The sequence below is a fragment of the Acipenser ruthenus genome, chromosome 5, assembly GCF_902713425.1.
Source record: "Acipenser ruthenus chromosome 5, fAciRut3.2 maternal haplotype, whole genome shotgun sequence".
Lineage (NCBI taxonomy): Eukaryota > Metazoa > Chordata > Actinopteri > Acipenseriformes > Acipenseridae > Acipenser > Acipenser ruthenus.
In genome coordinates this window covers 19,388,737-19,409,047 of record NC_081193.1, presented here as the reverse complement: position 1 = coordinate 19,409,047, position 20,311 = coordinate 19,388,737, and the positions used below count along the sequence as shown (strand labels likewise).

Below are 20,311 nucleotides of genomic sequence, written 5' to 3'. Positions count from 1 at the left end.
TGTGAATGAAGCCTAAATAACAAGTTCACATAAAACAGGGAGTGTTGATTTCACTGTCTGAGTTTGTGATCAGTTAGCTAGTTTCTGTATCTTTTATTTATTACACAAATGAAACCCAGAAGCTAACCACTGTCACCCAAATATATACACTCAAAGAAGTGTTTATATATGGGAAAAAAAAAAAAAAAAATATATATATATATATATATATATATATATATATATATATATATATATATATATATATATGCTACCAATAAGAAACATATAGGAGGCTTGGTGGTCCAGTGGTTAAAGAAAGAGGCTTGTTACCAAGAGGTTCCAGGTTCAGTCTCAGCCACTGCCTCATTGTGTGTGACCCTGAGCAAGTCGTTTAACCTCCTTGTGCTCTGTCCTTTGGATGAGATGTACTGGTAAAACCGAGGTCCTGTTGTATTGTATAGTTCACCCCCCAGTCTATAAGTCACTTTGGATAAAAGCGGCTGCTAAATTACTAATATTATGTCTCTTGTAGCAATATTAGCACTACACACAATTGAATAGGAGACTAACGTCATAAAACCCTCTCCAGAAGAATTACTCTTTATAGGGCATGAAAGACAGAGACAAAAACCAAAAACTATTGTAATGTAATGGCTGAGAAAGCACATGGTAAATAAAGTCTGGTTTCATATGTAACTCCTTAAGGCAAAACCACCATATCACCAAGGGTGCATCTATTGGAACTAAAGCTTGCATTCACAAGAACCCAGGATTATAACAAGTGTTATTGAGGGACACCCTGGAAAAAAAAAAATCTGGGTCGACAGAAATAGCAATACAGCTCCCATTGAGAACAGTTAAAGTTTTCAATCTAAAGATGTGTACAGTCTATAGTGTGGCCTACCTCATTACATTAACATAGTCCTAGTACTGCAATTGTAATGTTGTGGAGAGTATTTGTGTTTATGACTTCTAAAAGCTGCACTGTTGAAATACCACTTATGCCCTTGTGCTTCCTTAGTACAATGACCTTTTTTTATTGATTAGCAGTTGCAACACTTAAACATTTCAATATCAAATATGATACGTCCAAGTCCTGCAGGCTCAGCAGACATTGGGAACATGATGTCATGTTTTGAAAACAGTCAACCATTCTACCTCCTATAAAATATGCTCAGCTGGTTTTATACAGCCTTCAGACACCACTTAATCAGGGACATTTAAAGAAAAATTGAACATACCATTATTTCATGATATATTGAGAATAACAATTGGCAGGGTCTATTAAAATGCTGTATAATTCCATCAAGATGATCTAGAAATAAAAATAATGAGACTGAAGCAGAAGGTCCTTGAGATGGAATTACAGCGTTGAACACAAATAATTAGGCTTTCAAACCCCTGGCTGGGAAGCCTATTGTTGTTGTTAAGATTATTATTATTTATCTTTCCGCCAACAAAACCTTAAAGTTGCATAAAATGAAAATTGTTGCACGAAAATTTCACGCCAGTTGTAGACGCCAATGGGAACTAATGTCCACAGCTGAATGAACGCGATTGGTCACGTGGTTTGGGAGCCATATTGGATTTTATGACAAATTTTGGACAATTTACAGACATCTTCTTGCCAGAAACCACTTATCGCAGAGTTCTGAAACTTGGTATACATGGTTAGGGATTGTCCAAGATGCACGGTGCTCGAAATGATGCCGATTGGTTCAGTGGTATGGCGGCCATGTAATTAACACACAAATGTCTTCTCCAAAACCGCTTCAGTAGTTCGGGACAAAACACCAATCACACAAATTTATTTGATTTAAACTATTTATTTAAAAGAAATGCGATGTATGCGATAGCTGTAAAAAAAACATTATTTCCGTAGAAAACATTAATTTGGCATCAAACCTAACTTGGTTTGAGGACTCACGCCTGGCCGTGAGGACGAGGCAGAGATCCCCCCCAATAGGAAAATTAAACTAATTTTAAGAGGTGGAGATGGGGAAGGTGGTGGGTTACAAATGAATCAAAACGCATACAATGGATAAGTGGAAAGGGTATTTATAATGCTAGCAGGAGTTAATTGCTGACGTTTAAATTGAATGATTCAATTTGGTGACGTGGAGATTGGTGCATGCCCCTCCTCCCGAACTTTAATTATAAATTTCATTTCAGTAGTTCGGGACAAAACACCAATCACACAAATTTATTTGATTTAAACGATTTATTTAAAAGAAATGCGATGTATGCGATAGCTGTAAAAAAAACATTATTTCCGTAGAAAACATTAATTTGGCATCAAACCTAACTTGGTTTGAGGACTCACGCCTGGCCGTGAGGACGAGGCAGAGACCCCAAAAGAACAAGCAAGTCTCAATGCCACAAGGAGTATTAGCTCACTAAAGGACAAGCCCTAAAACAGGGTTACCGGTACTAAGAGCATATCTTAGAAAAAACATTTTTAAGATCTACAATGTTTGTGTTGATGTAACCTTGATAAGCCCCAGAAGACCAGCGACCTAGCTGCTTAATAATGCAGTCTGGAACTCCGTGACGAGAAGCTGAAGAAGCTGCCCCAATCCTGAATGAATGACCAGAGAACTGTTTGGCTAAGAATCCGGCTCTGGAAAGGATCTGGTGAAGGTGGAAAATGAACCAATGCCGATTAACAACAGCTCCGTTTTCATTAATGAACAAAGGGTCGGAAGCTGTGGCACCCTGAGAAAGGCAGAGTTGAAAAAAAGAGAGAAGGGATTCATAGGGGCTTACCTGGGATTTTAATTTAAACAGATAAATTAGGGATCCCTTTCCTTCCTGATCGGTTTTACTTCTTTTGAGCAAAAAAGTAAGTGCATCAGAGGAGAGTATAGACAAGTCAGAAATGCACGGGTGGATCTGAGGGTTAAATTTATAAGAGTTTGCTGTAAATTCTGAGCACCTCAGAAACCCCCAAAAAAGCTAGGAGGAACAGAGCTTCAAGAGTTTTGTCTAAAAACTGAGATGAGTAACCGGAACGAATAAAGCGGATGCACTGGGAAAGTATGTCAAAAGTGATAGGTAGGCGGGTTTGGGGGGGGGAAGGTGATTCTGACTTTTGAAGCCCTTTCAAAATTAATGAAATCTGAGCGTTACCAAGTGTCAAACTAGGGAAACCAAATATGAGTTTGTGAAAAAACTAGATACCAGCAATTGATACTTTGATAGAAGATACTCTTATAGCTCTGCTTTGAAGGGAAATAATGAAGGATGAAACTACCGGAAATGTTTAAAACAATTCCAAGCTGACCAGTACGTCTGCAGGGTGCGGGGAGCAATACTGAGAAGAGCTGTCTCTTGAGCTTGTAGAACCAGAGGATACAGAGGATGATTCACGGGAATATCAGGTCTGAATAGGGAGGAACTGGAGTTGGCAGCAGGTCGGCTTCTGGAGCAAGCGATCTGAATTTCTGAAATTGTAAACGAGAAAGAGAGTCAGCAATTAGGTTTAGGTGGCCCGGAACGTGTTGGGCTCTAAGAATGAACTGGTGGCAGACAGATAACCAGGTAATTCATCTGAATATTTTCATTAAAGGGGAAGAAGATGAGCGACCTTTATTTATGATTTGGACTGTAGCTAAATTATCTGAGTGTATGAGGATAGACTTTTTGGCCCAAGTGGACCCCCAAAGAAATACGTCTACGGCCACCAGATACATTTCGTACAATGATGAGGACTGTTCAGACAAGGGAATGATGCTGAATTCTTCGGGCCATGTAGCCGAAAACCATTTCCCCTTGTAGTATCCTCCGAAGCCGAGGGAAGGAGCTGCATCTGTAAAGAGTTGAATGTCTTTAGGGAGCAGGAGGCAGTCATCATAGAAAAAAGTAATTCCATTCCATTCTTTCAGCAAGAGTTCCCAAAGGCGGAGATCCTCGCGGCAGAAAGAGTCTAGACATATAACATCATGGAGAGAATCGACAGATGGGACTAATTGGAGAAGATAGGAGATGAAAGCTCTTCCTTGAGGAATTCTCCGCATGGCATAATTCAGATGGCCTAGTAGGGACAGGAGATCACGTTTGGTAGGAGGAGGACCTACATGGAAAGTAGAAATGATAGATATGATGTGATCTATTTTTTCTTGAGGTAGTGAAGCTGAAAAAGATTGCGAGTCTAGAATGATGCCTAGAAACTCAATGGAAGTGAGAGGACCCGAAGTTTTTTCTGATGCTGGGGGGACACCTAGATTAGAAAACACAGATCTGAGAATGGTGATGTTCTGGGCAGGTGGAGCGTGAGGAAAATCAATGAGGAGAAAGTCATCCAGGAGATGCAGCAGGAAGGGAATGTGGTAGTTGTTTAGAAGAATCCAGCACAGGGCTTCTGACAGAGTGTTAAAAATCTTGGGGCTGCTCCTACAGCCGAAAGTCAAACGAACCGAAAAAAAGAAATTGGAACGCCACTGTACTCCAAAGAGGTGCCATAGAACAGGATCTAGGGGCATGATTTTAAATGCATTTGAGATGTCGGCCTTGGACAACCTTGCATTTCTCCCGGCGACTTTAATTAATGAAATTGCATGGTCAATTGTTGCATATTGTAGTGAAAAATCTTCATGGGGAATTAAACTATTGATGCTGGGAGTAGAGGAGTTATGAGGAGCAGAAAGGTCAATTATCAGTCTCTTTTTGCCAGAATATTTTTTTATTGCAATGCCAAGGGGGTTAATGTGAAATACGGGAAAAGGAGGAGATTCAAAGGGCCCTATCATGAAATGATTTTCTAACTCTTTCTTTAGTAAAATGTCAACAGTGTCAGGGTCAGAAATGGCAGATTGGAGATTATTGCAATTGATGGAAGAGGTGGGAAAGGAAAAGAGACCAGTGGAAAACCCTTTAGTGAGACTGTTAATAAGATAAGAGACAAAAGATGGGTCAGGGTGCTTGATTAACTCTGTGGCCAGGGCTTGAGTGTTGACAGGTGTAGAAAGAAATTTTAGCAGTCATTTTGGAAAATTAGCAATAGACGGTTTGGTTTTTATAGAGGGGGCCAAGTATTTGGGTTGGCAGGGACAGACAGATCGTGAGTGTGCTTCCCCACAGTGGCTGCAGATGTGGAGGAAGTTGCAGGAAGAAAAGGAGCAGGCTTCTTCATTGAAATTATTGCAAATCTGACGGCCGCCAGAAAAAGTAATACTACGGCCGCGTCCGTCCTTAGACCTGGAAGGATTGAAAGAAAAAGAGGGATTGTGAGACAAGGACAGAAGGGGGGAGGGGCTGAGGGGCAGTAAGGGAGCAGGAAATGGTGGGTGAGCGGTGGAGTTACATAAGGAGCATGCCAACAGCCAGAGACCAGTGAAGAAATGAATATAAATCTTGATCCAAGGCTCCCCAATAAATCCTTTGGTTCCATTGCTGGAGACGAGCAGCGGCTTTTGCAGAAAAGGCTTTGTGGTATTCGAAAGAAGTGTGATCCTCCAAATCTAACAGAAAGGTCTAGAATAATTGACATGTAATCATCCAGCTCACGGCGCCGGTCAGGATAGAATTTACAGATGATATCTCTAAAATGACTGAAAGCTAGGATAAATTCAGAAATGGTGAGAGTTTTGAATAAGCGGGGGTCAGAAGTTTTGAGGGTAACTGAAAGATCTGCGCACTGAACCACCCTGGTACTGGCTGAATCTAGGGTATTTGTAAGGAGGGAAACCAAGTTAATATCTGCACCTGCTAAAATCCGGTGGCGCAAAGAAAGCGAGACTGGCTTGGGGTTGAAGATCAGGGAGTTTTCAGGAGGAGGCAACGCAACAGCATTGTTTAAAGAAAAACCAGAACTTGCTGAGGGAGGAAGTAAAGGGTGGTTATTAAGAAACTAGACAGCTGGGGGAAACTGGGGAGCTCCAACTGCTGAGGGAGTGAAAGAGGAGGGTGCAGTTATGGGGGCCTGCTGGACGCCCATAGCCGAGGGGAAAGAAGAGGAAAAAAGTGCTGGGCCCAGCTGAGATGGAAGTGAGGAGCCTGCTGTGTGGGTTTGCTGGGAACTGGGCATAGAAAGAAGAAAAGGAGGGGCCTGTTGCAAGCCTGTGGAGGAGGAAGGGCATGCTGGGATAGAGGAAAGATTGGACAGAAAGGCGGGGGCCTGTTGGACGCCCGCAAAAGGTGAGGAAGGGGCTGTGGGGGCCTGCTGGACACCCAAAGTTGGAAAGGCAGAAGACAAGTATGCAGGGGCTTGCTGAACGCCTGCATTGGACAGAGAAGGAACCACTGTGGGGGCCTGCTGGATGCTCACAGTGGCCCAAGTGGCTGCAGGGGCCTGCTGGACACCTGACTTAGACGAGAAAGGGGCCACTGTGAGGGCCTGCTGGACGCTCACAGCGGCCAGAGTGGCTGCAGGGGCCAGGGGCCTGGACAGGGGCTTGCTGGACTGAATTAGACAAAAAAGGGGCCACTGATGGGGCCTGCTGGACATCTGAAGTGGTCCTAGAAGTGACTGTCGTGGCTTGCTGGACGTCTGGACTGAGGAGAGTAACCTGGGAGGATATAGTTGAAGGCAAGGCAGGGGCCTGTAGAACACCCGCAGCAGACACTGAAAACCCGGGACGGATTGCGGGAGCAGCTGCTTCTGACTGTAAAAAGGTCTCAGTACTCACTTGCCCAGGAGCTGCTGTGTGAGACTTTGATAGACGGCTGCTGCGGTAGCTCCGCCCACTGGGTCTTCGGGAAGTTGAGAGGCTGATTCAGAGGGAGCGGCGGAGGGAACTGGAAAGCGACGATCCGATGTTTCATCATAACGACTGCGACGAGGGGAAACCTGAAGAGTAGATAAATACAAGTTAAATAGTTGTTCCTTACGTGCTGTCGATTTGAAAATAATATTTTTATTGCGGAGAAACTGTTGAAGCTTTGGGATTGTCCAGTTTTTGATGTCTGAAGGTGGAGCCGCTCTAGTATATAGGCGGGAGCTACGGCGAACAGTAGATTGACAGAATGTTGTGCTGATCTAGCGCTGCGGCGGCGAACAGGTGAAGGATCCGATGAAAGAGATGTAGAAGCGGACATCTGGGCTGAAAATGCTGGTGTTGAAACAACTGCGGATCGCAGTTGCCTTTGAGTGGATACTCCTGACACGGGAGGAGCTGGTTGTATCGAAGTAAGGGATTTCTGCTCCGGGGAATGAGCAAACAATTCGTCGTCTGACGAAACGCAGTAATCCAAAATGTTGTCCATGACTGAATGATTACAAATGAATCAAAACGCATACAAGGGGTAAGTGGAAAGGGTATTTATAATGCTAGCAGGAGTTAATTGCTGACGTGTAAATTGAATGATTCAATTTGGTGACGTGGAGATTGGTGCATGCCCCTCCTCCCGAACTTTAATTATAATTTTAATTAATCTGATTGAAGCAAAACTTTGCATACATGATCCAAGTATGGTTTTCTTTAAAGTTTGCCCAAATGAAGTTGCTACAGTAAAAAACATGTCTGCCATGGGCCAATCAAATTTCTGCATTACTCTAGTTGCATATATTTCGCATAAAATGAACACTTGAACAAAAACTTTTGAAACTTCACAGGCATATAGCAACCAATCAAAATGCTTATATTTCACAATAACTCCTTGGATGCTTGCAACTTCTAGTTCTGTTTGAAACTGTTATTGTACACCTCTTCGGCTTTGGTCTAATGGAGTAGTGGTTAGGGCTCTGGACTCTTGACCGGAGTGTTGTGGGTTCAGTCCCAAGTGGGGGACACTGCTGCTGTACCCTTGAGCAAGGTACTTTACCTAGATTGCTCCAGTAAAAAACCAACTGTATAAATGGGTAATTGTATGTAAAAAAAAAATGTAATTGTATGTAAAAATATGTGTGTATATTTATACATACTGTAAATAGCATTACAATTATTAAACATTGCTAACATATGTACCACTATATACTTCAAGTGTAATCATATTAAACTGTATTGTTTTAATGTGTTCATGTACACATTGTCCTTGTTTTTATCAGTCTACTGTTTTCCCTGCAATTAGAAGCTTGACTCCAAAGGCTAATTTACTCGCAAGGGGTCTAGTTGAATGATCTGAACAGCAGGAGACCTTAATAACAGCATCTAAATCATCTGCTCTGTCTCTGTTTTTTATTATATTGGAAAATGAACAAGGCAACAAAAAACACCAGCTGGATTAACATATCATTTAAGGATGACAATATATATATGGTCTCAAGGAGTCAAATGGGTCTACCAAAAACTGCTTCTGTAGTTCTGTCCACATGAGGTTAATTCCAGGTAGACCTCACATTTCAAAATAACTAGTGAAAATATTTAGTCCTAGTCTACAATTTTTGGTCATAGTCTGGTGGATAATTTATTTTTCCTACCGTTGCTGAAACTGAAATTTTTACAACGACTTCTAGGAACATGCACAGCCTGTGATTAGCTTGCAATACCGGAAATTTAATCAGTAAACTTCATGGGTGTTACAAGCTGTATATAAGTGGGATTGTTTTGAACTGACCCAGTACGCTCTGTAGATTTCAAAACACCCAACTGTAGGTTATGACAAACTAAGTGCCTTGGCAAGGTCTCTTTCCTCATCTTGACCACAACTATACACAAATCCTGCCAGAGCTCAGTGGATCTGGATGTCATGCTTACTGTAGCTTTAAATACACAGCCCATTCCATCCGGAGCTGTCAACTCACTTGATAAATGGTGGACAGCAAGCTAAAGAGAAGCTGTAAACAACCCCATGCAATAATTTACGGAACACATGTAGTTAGTCTGTGACTAAACCAGCCCTTTTAATGGGTGCAAAAATAATTGTTTGTGTACCTATGTGCTATAACGGTCAAACGGTTTGAAATGAAGTAAACCCTGAAATATATTTTTGACTGCTGCTAAAGCATATGCAAATGAAAAAGCAAGAATACTATTAAATGTATGTTCTCAGCACCATGTTTTATGGTGATTGAAGTATTTCAAGCCATTGTCATGCTCTTTTTGGTTTTGTACAGTAAGGCCATTTTTTTTCCTTTTTGCAGAAAAAAACTAGATTTTTTTATACATTATTTATTTTACCATGGTGTCAATCTAAAAGGTACACATTGCAAGAACATGAATGGAAGGAGGATCAACTCTCCTAATGGCAAACATAATTCACCTGCAAAATTGTTATGCTATGTGAAACATTCTAACACAGGAGCAATGTGTGGCCAGTTAGAGATTAAGGCTAACCGCCTCTGCAACCTGACAGCCAGTCTCCTAACTTAATTTCTAGCTAGCTACAAAACTAGAAGCACCGACCATGTTCTTTAGAGGTGTGCAACTGTAATGTGTACCTCTGCTGCAACTTTGGGTTAATTAATGGAAAATCCCTATACAGGACCACAGTTGAGGTGCAGACAGAAATTACATCTGCACACCCCTGTTGGTCATTTTTCAAAGCACCTTATTTTAGAAATTCAGCTACTGTAGGAGTGTATTTAGAAACAGACCCAATGGTTGAAAAGGGACATTAGTTACTGGAAAATAATAATGACAGCAATAATCAAGAGAATGCCGGAGAGCACAAATAGTAGGATATTAAGCAGGTATGACATTTCGTATTAAGAAAACGCAGATTGTGGATCATTATTATTATTATTATCATTAATTAGTCATTTAGCAGACGCTTTTATCCTAAGTGGCTTACAGAGACTTGCAGAGTCACTTACAATAGGACCTTGGTTTTATGTCTCATCCGAAGGATGGGATCATGGGATTAAAGTGATTTATCCACTTTGTATAGTGCCCTAAAGCAACCATACTTACATCATTTATGACAAAACTGAATGGTTAAAATTAGCTGGAACACAGAAAGACAAAACTAAAGAGGTGTCTTTCAAAAACATTTCCTTTCCGACAAGACGGTTTCTGTTAATATCAGATTCAAAAGAGTCTGCGTTGCATTTAAAATTTAATTTAATTTCATTTTCTATAGACAGGGGGACTGGAAAGACAGATAGAGAAGCTACATTAAAAGAGAGGGAGTGAAACTAAAACGACTAAAATGATTTAAAAAAAAAAACATTTAACATAGCAAAACAGTTAGGGGGTTCAAACAACAAAACTTAACCGCTTTATGGAAAGCATTATGGTAATAACAACATTTCAATATTTCACTATTTACATTTTTTTCATTTAATGGATTATTGTTAATTAGAGAGATAACAATTCAGTTAGCAAAATCTCAAAGTTAGATTCAAAAGAATCATGCATGTGATAAAAGCTGCTTTTTTTGCTAGGAGTGTTATCTGAGGCCTGTAAATAGCTAGCTGGGTCAGTCCAATATATTTATTTTTCTGTGACTGGCAGTGTACTGCTGTCTCTTTTAAAATAGATAAAGTCTACTAAAAGCTTGCAGAATCTCCAGTGACCAATTTCCTGTCAATTAATTGCAGGAAATCTGTTCATTGAAGTACAAATTCTGTTAACACCCCCACCACACACACACAAACATAAAGTTCTACTATCATGAGTCAGTACCAAAAAAGCCATTTTTATTTAAATCCAAACTTCAATAAATGTTACAATCATGAGAAAATGCCAGACAATCTCACTAATTGTTATTAGTCCCTTATCATTTGGAGGAGCAAACTCATTCACACTCAATGGTGTCTGAGGCACAATAAAAACACATTGCATCGGTACAGTATATGCATAGAAAGCAATTATTTGACAATGACAATGAAAAAAAGCTTATGTTTACACAAATATTACATAATATGCATTTTTTTTCCAGCAGTATGCAAGAATGGTAAGCGTATCTATGAAACAGCTCAATGAGAGAAATTAAAGCTATTATGTAACAGTATGGTTGTTGGGTGATATATATATATATATATATATATATATATATATATATATATATATATATATATATATATATATATATATATTCTAGTTTGGTAATACACTGAAAAGAGTTACTTGCTGTTATCTGCTAACAGTTCTGTAAACAATATGTAAACAATTTTCAACAAATATGAAATACAAAATGGGGTGTATTCAAGGTTTCAGAAAGCAAGATGGTTGAAGAATGTCTCAACTCTGGGGTGTAATGAAAATACAGATATTAATTTTGTAAATATTTTGGTATTCTTGGTCATGGCAAGAATATAGTCTTTCACTTCTGTTTAAAATATTCAGCTATGTTTTAGTGTAACTGGACTGACAGTGGCATATAAGAAATATGACACAGCATAATCTCCAGAATTAATGCTCTTGTAATCTTTTGAAGCAACTGTAATGCAAAGCAAGTTCTGATTATGCATATTTCATTTTGCCTGATTAGCATTTATTGAAATTGCAAATGCAACAAAACCTACTTACATACAGCTAAAAGTTTACTGCTGGGTCACCAGTACTGATTTCTTATTGGTCTGAAACTTTGAGTCATGCATTGGTGCAGTATGAAGAAAAGCAATGTCCATAGCTCCTTCTGAAAAGCAATGTCCATAGCTCCTTCTGAAAAGCAATGTCCATAGCTCCTTCTGAAAAGCAATGTCCATAACTCCTTATGAAAAGCCTCTCGTCCCAGGAAGTAAACAGGGCTGGTAATAATTCCACCTAGACAATGAAGTGCTTGACTGTACAAACAAACAAAACAATCCTTACATTTGCTTCCCAGGTTGCTGCCTGCAGCCATCTTAAATTACATTGGTCCAGAACCTTTAGAAAATTACTTTTTATATGTATACAAAAACATATTCATATTTCACAAGACTTTCTCAGCAATAACAAAAAATAAGTTTACAAATATACTACCTGTTTTTAAAAAATAGGTAACAGCTTGCCCTTGCAGTACTCCAATTCCATGGTGTACACGTCTAGCTACCACAGACAATAAATAAAAGCAATGACATCATCAATCGACCAGAGAATACTAAACAATGCTCATATGAAGCGTATTCAGGCATACTGTATTACTGCTTTTTTGCAAAACAAAACAAAATACACAGTACAAAATCCATAAAACATATTCAGACCTTAAAAAGTAACATTGGCTTAGGATGGTTATTCATTTTTTTAGTGTGTAAATATTGCAATAAATAAGAATACCATATTCTTTCTTTTTTTTCACGTGGAACTTCATGGCAGCTATCAAAATGAGACCTACACATTATACAGCCAAATGAATAACCAGTTTAGATGCTATAGGTCTGTCATTAAGGGGACTGAACAAATATGTGTAGAACTGTACTACTGAGCATTCCCATGAACAGACATTGCACAAAAAAAAAGAACTCTCCTTTTTTTGAAGAAACAAGTTTTTTTAATTGGTGTCATTAATTGGTGTCCGAATGCCGGAAGTGTGCAAAATAAATATGAATATATTTGATAATGTTTTAAATTAATTATTTACCTAATTACAATAGGGTGGTGCAGAGACACAAGGTATTAAAGGCAACACAGAAGGTAAGTGGAAGAGGAGCTGGTGTTCAAACCCAGGATCTTCTAACCACAGATTTCTGAAACAGTAAGTGCTTTTCGTTACGCAGAGCTGGAACTTCTAAGGCCTCACTTGCGACTTTCATATGCATTAAGTTGGCTTTGAGATGCCAAGCATATAACTGTATGAATTAAAAGAACTTATGTCCTTCATATGATACAAACAAGGCCTAGATATGTTCCAAGCTGTATGCTAAAATCAGTAATAAAAGCTTTGATACCATTCATACCAAGCATGTGAGTATACTTTATCCAGTTCTTGTGCTTATGAGCTTAGGGAACTCTGTGCTTGACCTTGGTAGCGTACTGGCCTTCTGTCTAAAATGGCACTTTAACTTAATTTAAAAAATATGTGGTCCAACATAATGAACTTAAATGATCCCCTTGCTTTGAGTCCTCACAAAATAACAATATATATTTTAAATTACAAAAGAAAATAAGCTATTAATTTAACTAAGATGCTTCAAACATTATTTAAAATGTTTTAATTATCAAATACATTATAATAATTTATGGCTTTAAAAGGCGTTACCTTTTTTTCAGTACCAACTTTGCAACTAAAAATTAAATTATGAAAAAATAATAAACAAACACTTAAGCTGGTACCTTTAAAATGAACAGAATTTCTGTTACATATATAAAATAAGCAAAGACTGGCACTCAGTGCTAAATGTGCAGCATTACATTTATGAATTATATATATAAAAAACGCTCAACTAAACAGCATTTATAAAATAGAACACAACTCTATGTACATGACAAACAAGAGTCAAATTCAATAATAAAATGGAAGCCCTTGGCCCATTTGCTCTTATTAATATAATGACCTGTCCATGATTTGCAATTTCAGCAACTGGATTTGCAGTGGAATGCCATAAATATTTCCATATTCTTTCAAAAAGTCTCTTGATCTCTTCTATTCCTCTTTATTGCTGTGAGAACAATCTGAAATCTAGTACCATTGCAGATCAACATTAAAAGTCTTATGTACCATGTTTAATCTCTCAATTGTACCATTAAGGCTATATATAAGGCTATTTTGTAGTTTAACATGCCTCTTTCTTGAAAGAGGGTTATTAAGTTTGGTTTGTGCTTTAAAACCCTTACATTTTAAAATTACGAAGCTGATATGTTACTGCTCTCATATTATCTCGCTGGTTCGCTAAAGCTGATGGTTCTTTAAGGTTCACAAAAGTTTTGCTGGTTTCAATATGGCCTCCAGACTGACTCATCCATCCTTCCACTTGAGTTTAACACAGTTGGTGAGCTGCTATGGCTTCCATCAGCATCAACTCCATCGTTTTGGTTTGGAAGATTGGGGTTGATGAGGGAGCTGCCAGTTGAGGCACTTGTGCAAGGCGGGTGCATCCTGGAAGGGGAACGGTCTCCTCCTGGCACCATGGAGAACTGGTAGGATCCAGAAGAGCCATAGTAGAGATAGGGGGTGCTGCCGGTCTGGAAAGGTCCACTTTGGTTCTGGGTGGAGCCAGGGTAAGGAGGTGGCAGGTAGGTATGATAGTGGGTGGTTGTGGACATGCCCAGTGACATGCCTGACGTGACTGGGGTGGGCGTGTAGGTGAAGGTGGCTGGGTAGTGCATCCTGGGATTGGAGAAACGGCTCTCAGTGAGGGAGGACAGGCCGGCGAACTGTCGTTCAAACTGCCGGGGGTCTGAAAACGGGCTCAAGTCTGAAGCTCCTGCAAAACCAAATAAGTCTTTGTTAAATATCAATCAATCTTTATTTTATATAGCGCCTTTCACAGTAGATCACAATCACAAAGCACTTTGGACAACATGACCAACTATACTACAACTGAGTAACAGATATCTCAACCTTATCTAAAGTACATCACGTCTATAATCAGGGAAACAATGCTGATTTGAAGCGATGACAGGTTTTAATTATGTATGTTTATTCAACTACACCTAAAAACAGTACATAATAAAAATGACCTATAGACTGTATCTGCTCAACATGTTACTGCACGCAGGAGGCTGTGTGGTCCAGCCTCCTGCGTGCAGTAGTCCAGTGTGGTCCAGTGGTTAAAGAAACGGGCTTGTAACCAGAAGGTCCCCAGTTCGAATCCCACCTCAGCCACTGACTCATTGTGTGACCCTGATCAAGTCACTTAACCTCCTTGTGCTCCGTCTTTCGGGTGAGACGTAGTTGTAAGTGACTCTGCAGCTGATGCATAATTCACACACCCTAGTCTCTGTAAGTCGCCTTGGATAATGGCGTCTGCTAAATAAACAAATAATAATAATAAAGTAAGCCCCTTTATTGCGTGCTTTTTTCTGGTGGGACTCCCTTACATGGCACTTAGCTATAGTAAAGAAAGCACTCCGCAAAACTTTTCAGTTTCCTTTTTTGTATTTTTCAGGTGCAGTGTTTCAGGTGTGCACGATGGGCCCATGTCAGCTGCGTCAGCACAGGCGAAAGTGCCAAGAACCTCGAAAACATTGATATTGTAGCGATCTCGGTTAACGCAGGCAGGCGCATCACACAGGGCGAGGCAATCCACACACAGGCGGAGAGCGGGTGCAAACCCGGGACCGCTCACACTAAAGCAGAGCGCCGATACCACTGTACAAAAAACCCGGCTCCTTTGCAAGGAGCGTATAACGGACTTATGTCTTTTTGTGTGATTACGTCACCTACCAGCCCTACTGCTGCCGCCTTCCCCTGTGCACACCACAATATTGAGTTTGAGCAATGTAGCCTCAATACTGATGGAAATATTTTGTTTTATTATCCTATAAACCATAAGAAATTTGAAATGAGAACCTTTTTTATGTTTCTGCATATTAGAAAATGGCACCAGTACAGAACCAACTTCTGTGTGTCTGTTCTTTACATATAAAAATGGTTTAATATAGTTCATAACAGGATAATAAAAGTTTGGTCAGGCTTATACAGATAATTTTTTAATAATCATTTGGGTTATTGTAAAATGTAGATGTGTACATTATACGTTAACACTTGTTTAGCAGTCTTCAATTCAGCTTTCACTTCAGCCTTTACTTTGTTGTTCATCTGTGGTATTATAACCTCCAAGAATTGTTTCCTGCTAGGTACTTGGTATCGTGGGTCCAGGACGTTCACCAAGCCTCTGAAGTCTGCAGAATCAACCTTTCCATTTGGTCTGAGTTCTTTAATTAAAAAACGTGCACTTTCCCGTCATCATTTTCGCCCTTGCTGAATTAGCTGGATAGTTTGCCCCGAGCATAGATGCGATTGTTTGCTTGCCTGGAATCGACGTACTAGCCTTTACCTGTTAACTGGGACTCAAATTTCCTTCTGCAAGTAAGGTGATAGCAGCGAATGTGATATATAAGGTTGGTGGTACCGCTGACATGCCAAATCACCCCCCCCCCTTCTATAAATGTATATAAACAAACATTATTAACATGCGTCCAAACAACAAAACAACCAGTTAATTGTTTGGTTTAATGTTTTGGTAATTGTTTAATGATGTAATTGGTTATGTTTTAAAAGACATGTGTATGTGGGGGGTTGGAGAGGGAGTTTGGTTGGTGAGTTGGAGAGCAAACGAGTGGAAGAGTTATTATTATTATTTTGAAAACTGGAAAACAAAAACATTGGAAAAGGTATTTGGATAAAGAGATTGGATTGCGATTTGGTTTTGGAAACGAGGTAACAGGCTTAGCCTGCCTCGTAATTTGATAATAACATTTCTGTTTAGATTGGACCTGAGACCGGGTTATGTTCTGTTTTGTTTATTTTGTTTTGTTGCTGTAAACAATAAACATACGCTACTGGCATCCTGGTGTCAAATTGTTTATTTGAAGGAGGGAAAACTGACAAAGAGCCAGTCTTTCACTATATATATATATATATATATATATATATATATATATATATATATATATATATATATATATATATATATATATATAGATATAGATATACACACACACACACACACACACACAGTCTAACTTCACTATAACGAACCCCCTTTTTTAATGATCCATGCAGCAAGAACCGTTTTTTTCAATGGAAATTAGCCCTATTAGAACGATCACTTTTACAAAATCTACCTGGATTAAACAATCTCTGAACTTTCTCCAGTGTGAATGTGTTATTCTCTCAGTGAAAACAAAGACCTTGGTAGCCTAATTCGAATTAAAGTGCAAATCACGTGTGACGTATGCAACTGTTGCCATCTTCACACAAACTGCAATGATGGCAACAGACGTAAGGAGGTAACAAGATTGAAACAGCGTGCATTGAGAAAAGCACGAAAAATATGAAGCAAATCTATGCTGGATATGTTTTTAAAGAGAAAGGGCACGTAATTACTTATTCAGCATGTAAGTGTACTTTTTATTGTTTTCATTTCTTCACTGTTTTTTTTTAAATACACAGTTTAAATGTTGATCAATGTGAAGTTGTCTTGAAAGAACTACTGTATATTGTATAATTTGGGCATTTCTTCATTATTCTGATACAGCAAATTGCCAAATCCTATTATAGTGAACAACCTGATACAACAAACATTACTCCAGGTCCCAGGGGGGTTCGTTATAATGAAGTTAGATTGTGTGTATATATATATATATATATATATATATATATATATATATATATATATATATATATATATATATAGTAATTCACCATATTTTATGTTTCATTGACCAGCCGTTGTATGGGTATGTTTGCTGCACTAAGGCTTCCACTTGTTCAAACGTGTTGACATTTCTCTACTTTCTGTGCTCTTTTTAAACAATCCTGTGATTGTGACCTGCTTGTTCGGTAATTGTTTAGCCTGAACTTCAAGTTTGATTTTCTTGTTTTTGTGTACTGCGCTGTCAAGATACTTCTCAATAGTACCTTTTCTTAGATGATCCAAAGACACATTACAAGTTGAGGAAAACAGAATCCCACCACCTGCATGCAACGTCGCCTTTTTGTAGTTCAGCTGTTGAAATGAATATAGCTAATAAATCAACAATAGCTACACAACCATTTTAAACTTTCCACCTCTGACGCTCATGTTACGTTTTTGTACAGTATGAGGAATTCACCAATCATGAAGCCGGTATTTGCTTGATCGCATTGAGGTAGTAACCAAATGCACCATTGACGCTGGTGTACTGCCACAATATGCTGCCCTGCCAGAATTTTTCTACCGGTAGTAATTTGTGGTAGAAATAATTTCCAAAATATGCCAGAAATTGCCACCCTTGTATTTTTGTGTATTTTTGTGTGTTTTTATTGGTATTTAATCGTAATATTTATACTTTTCTTGCTTTTGTTCTTTATCATCTCTGGATGCTTTACATTACATTAATCTGCATGTGATTAAAAACATATCCTTTACAGTAAAAAATAAATAAAACATAAAATATTGTGAATTACTATATATATATATTATACAGTGTGTGTAAACCTCATGCATAATTCCGGGTATTGAATTCTGCGTGTTGAGTGTGGTCAGTAAAATAAGGCACGGCAGTGCTGACTAATTAAAATCAGCGTGCACTCGAGGTCTTTAGTGCTCTGTCCACTCCCCCCATAGTGCTGCTTCAATACAGTAGCATTGCTGGGTCAGCTTTGGAGTCACTGGAAATCCTTATTAACTGCCAATCAGCAACTTCTACTGTTGTGAACTGGATTTCCTTACAATTTGCATTTTTTTCATTTATTAGATAATATAGAGTACATTTCTAGAAAACTAAAGGCAAAGCTTGATGAAGGTTTCTATGTTATGAAATTTGCAGTGTTTTTGTTTGTGGTCATTTTGTTTTGACACTTATAAAATGGGTGTCCACAGAACCTGCAACAACTAAATCGCTTAATATAGTAGGTTAAATGTCTGCTGGGAGTATGTCAGTTTACCACCTCAGGATAATTCAGGAAGGTCCAGGAAATTTAAAAAAGCACCAATGCCAAACAGTTGATGTGTGTTTCTGTTGTCATGGTTCATAACAAGATGACATGAGGTCAAGCCCTGGGTTTAGCAATATCTGAGGCCCACACCAAGTTTTTGTTGCGCCATTTTGGATCAATTGCCAGTCTATGAAACAGCCCATTACTAACACACATGAAACTGCAATCACTGTACAGAAGAGTATGATCCAAAATGGGACACAGCAAAAAACAGCAGCCTGGTCTTTTAACAACTGAGCATTAAAGACTATTAAAACTGGGAAAAAAAACATCCTAAATAAAACATTAAGTTTCCCTCTCCTTTCTCATCAACTTGATTTTTAAATTGTAAGTTTAAAATACTGATTGAGACTAACATTACCACAATATCGCAAGCAGATCGTGCAGTCCCAGACTCCCTATCTGGAAGAACTTAAGAATCAATATTGCATTGATTAAGGGTTTGTGAAATTGAAAAAAAGTTCCCGTTTGAAACCAGATATTACAATGGGATGAAAGCCAAGAATCGGCACACTGTATTTTTAAAAGAGGCCACACAAGTGGCACTGTGATCACGTGAGCCTTTTTGTCACATCCCTGAACTAGCTCCAATCAGTATGTGTGTGTGTGCGTTTGTATTCAGATTGGAAAAAGTTGGGATAAATCGGGAGTGCACATATGGAAACGCTTTCAAGGGAAACAGTTTCCATGAAATTCATAATGAGCCAAGTGCCCCCTCAGATGTGGTTGCGTGCCTCCGATTAGCCAAAGAAAAAGGGCAAATCTGCTCTTTTAGTCCTTATATTGGTTTTCTAAAAATTGAAAACCACTAATAGGCTGTGGCTACCAAAACAGTGGGCCGCAAAGAAATAAAGACTTTCCTCCCAAAAACAGTGTCCTTAAACGCAATATTGTTATCATAAATCATGAGGAGTCTTCTCTGTCTCAGTGTCTGCCTTGGGAACTGTAATCCAGTGTTTGAAGTGCTGCGAATATCACAGCAGTGTTCATTTGATAACATGTGTGGTCAATTACAATTGTCCATTTTTTGTTTATCAGATATCTACAATTCGAAGAGAAAACCTCTTCCAGGAAAGAAGAGCTCTGTTTAAAAAGTGACAGGGTGACTTTTCCTTGGCCCTAAAAAGGCTTTAGCAGAGGCTCTGTGATAATCCATCTGCATGTTAGTGGAAAAAGGTAAGAGCTTCATAAAGGAAGTTGGTGAATTATACTGTGTCAGAGCAGTTTGTTGAGCCTAAGGATGTACCACATGTTTTTTTTACATTATTGAATGTTCTTTGTAATTTATTGAAACTATTAATTCAACTTTTGCATAAAGTTTTCAATTAAGGTAAGTCTTGCCAAACCACAAAATCAGAGTATAAAGTAGTATTTCTACCAGTAAAGTATAAAAGACCTTTTAGAGCAAGAAAATATCATATCGTATTTTCATTCACATTTGTAATTTTACTTGTATGTGTTATGTGTGTTTTTTTAAAGAATGCAGTTTAATACCAATTTAATAAACCAAAGAACTGCTACATGATTATCGGTTCTATCTTTTGATGTCATTTTCAATACAGTTTGCAATGTCCTGTCTCTGAAAAGACTACAGTTCATAATTGAGTTAATTAAAGAAACTGGAACCTGTTCAAATTGTGGCTGGTCAACAAAGTTTCTGAAAGCTGTTTATGTTGGATAAATTAACATGCAATATGACTGCTAATGTCTGTTGACTCATGCAGAATTGGAAAGTAAATCTGCTAAACAGGGATATTGATTGTAGCCAAGCTCTGAAACTTTTTGGTTAAGATGAGAGTTAAATCCAGTTCTCTTAGTACTGATTTTATATCGTTTAAAGATTGTAGGTCACGTTTTATCATGTAATAGGTTTCACAAATGTATGCCACTGGAAAGGGATGCACATGCTGAATAAAGCTTTGTATGGGATACACAAAAGAGCTGG

At 38.7% G+C, this 20,311-nt stretch overlaps 1 protein-coding gene across 4 annotated transcripts in view; it reads right to left on the bottom strand.

Annotated features, from left to right (window-relative positions):
• Positions 1-10,477: 10,477 nt before the first annotated feature.
• LOC117403041 (runt-related transcription factor 2-like) overlaps positions 10,478-20,311 on the bottom strand; it is a 74,671-nt gene continuing 64,837 nt past the window's right edge. For all 4 annotated transcript variants that reach the window (XM_034004893.3, XM_034004890.3, XM_034004891.3 and 1 more), the window contains one exon: positions 10,478-14,146. In XM_034004893.3, coding sequence (XP_033860784.1) covers positions 13,656-14,146 — 491 coding nt within the window. In that variant the 3' untranslated portion in view covers positions 10,478-13,655. The remainder of the gene's footprint in view (positions 14,147-20,311) is intronic.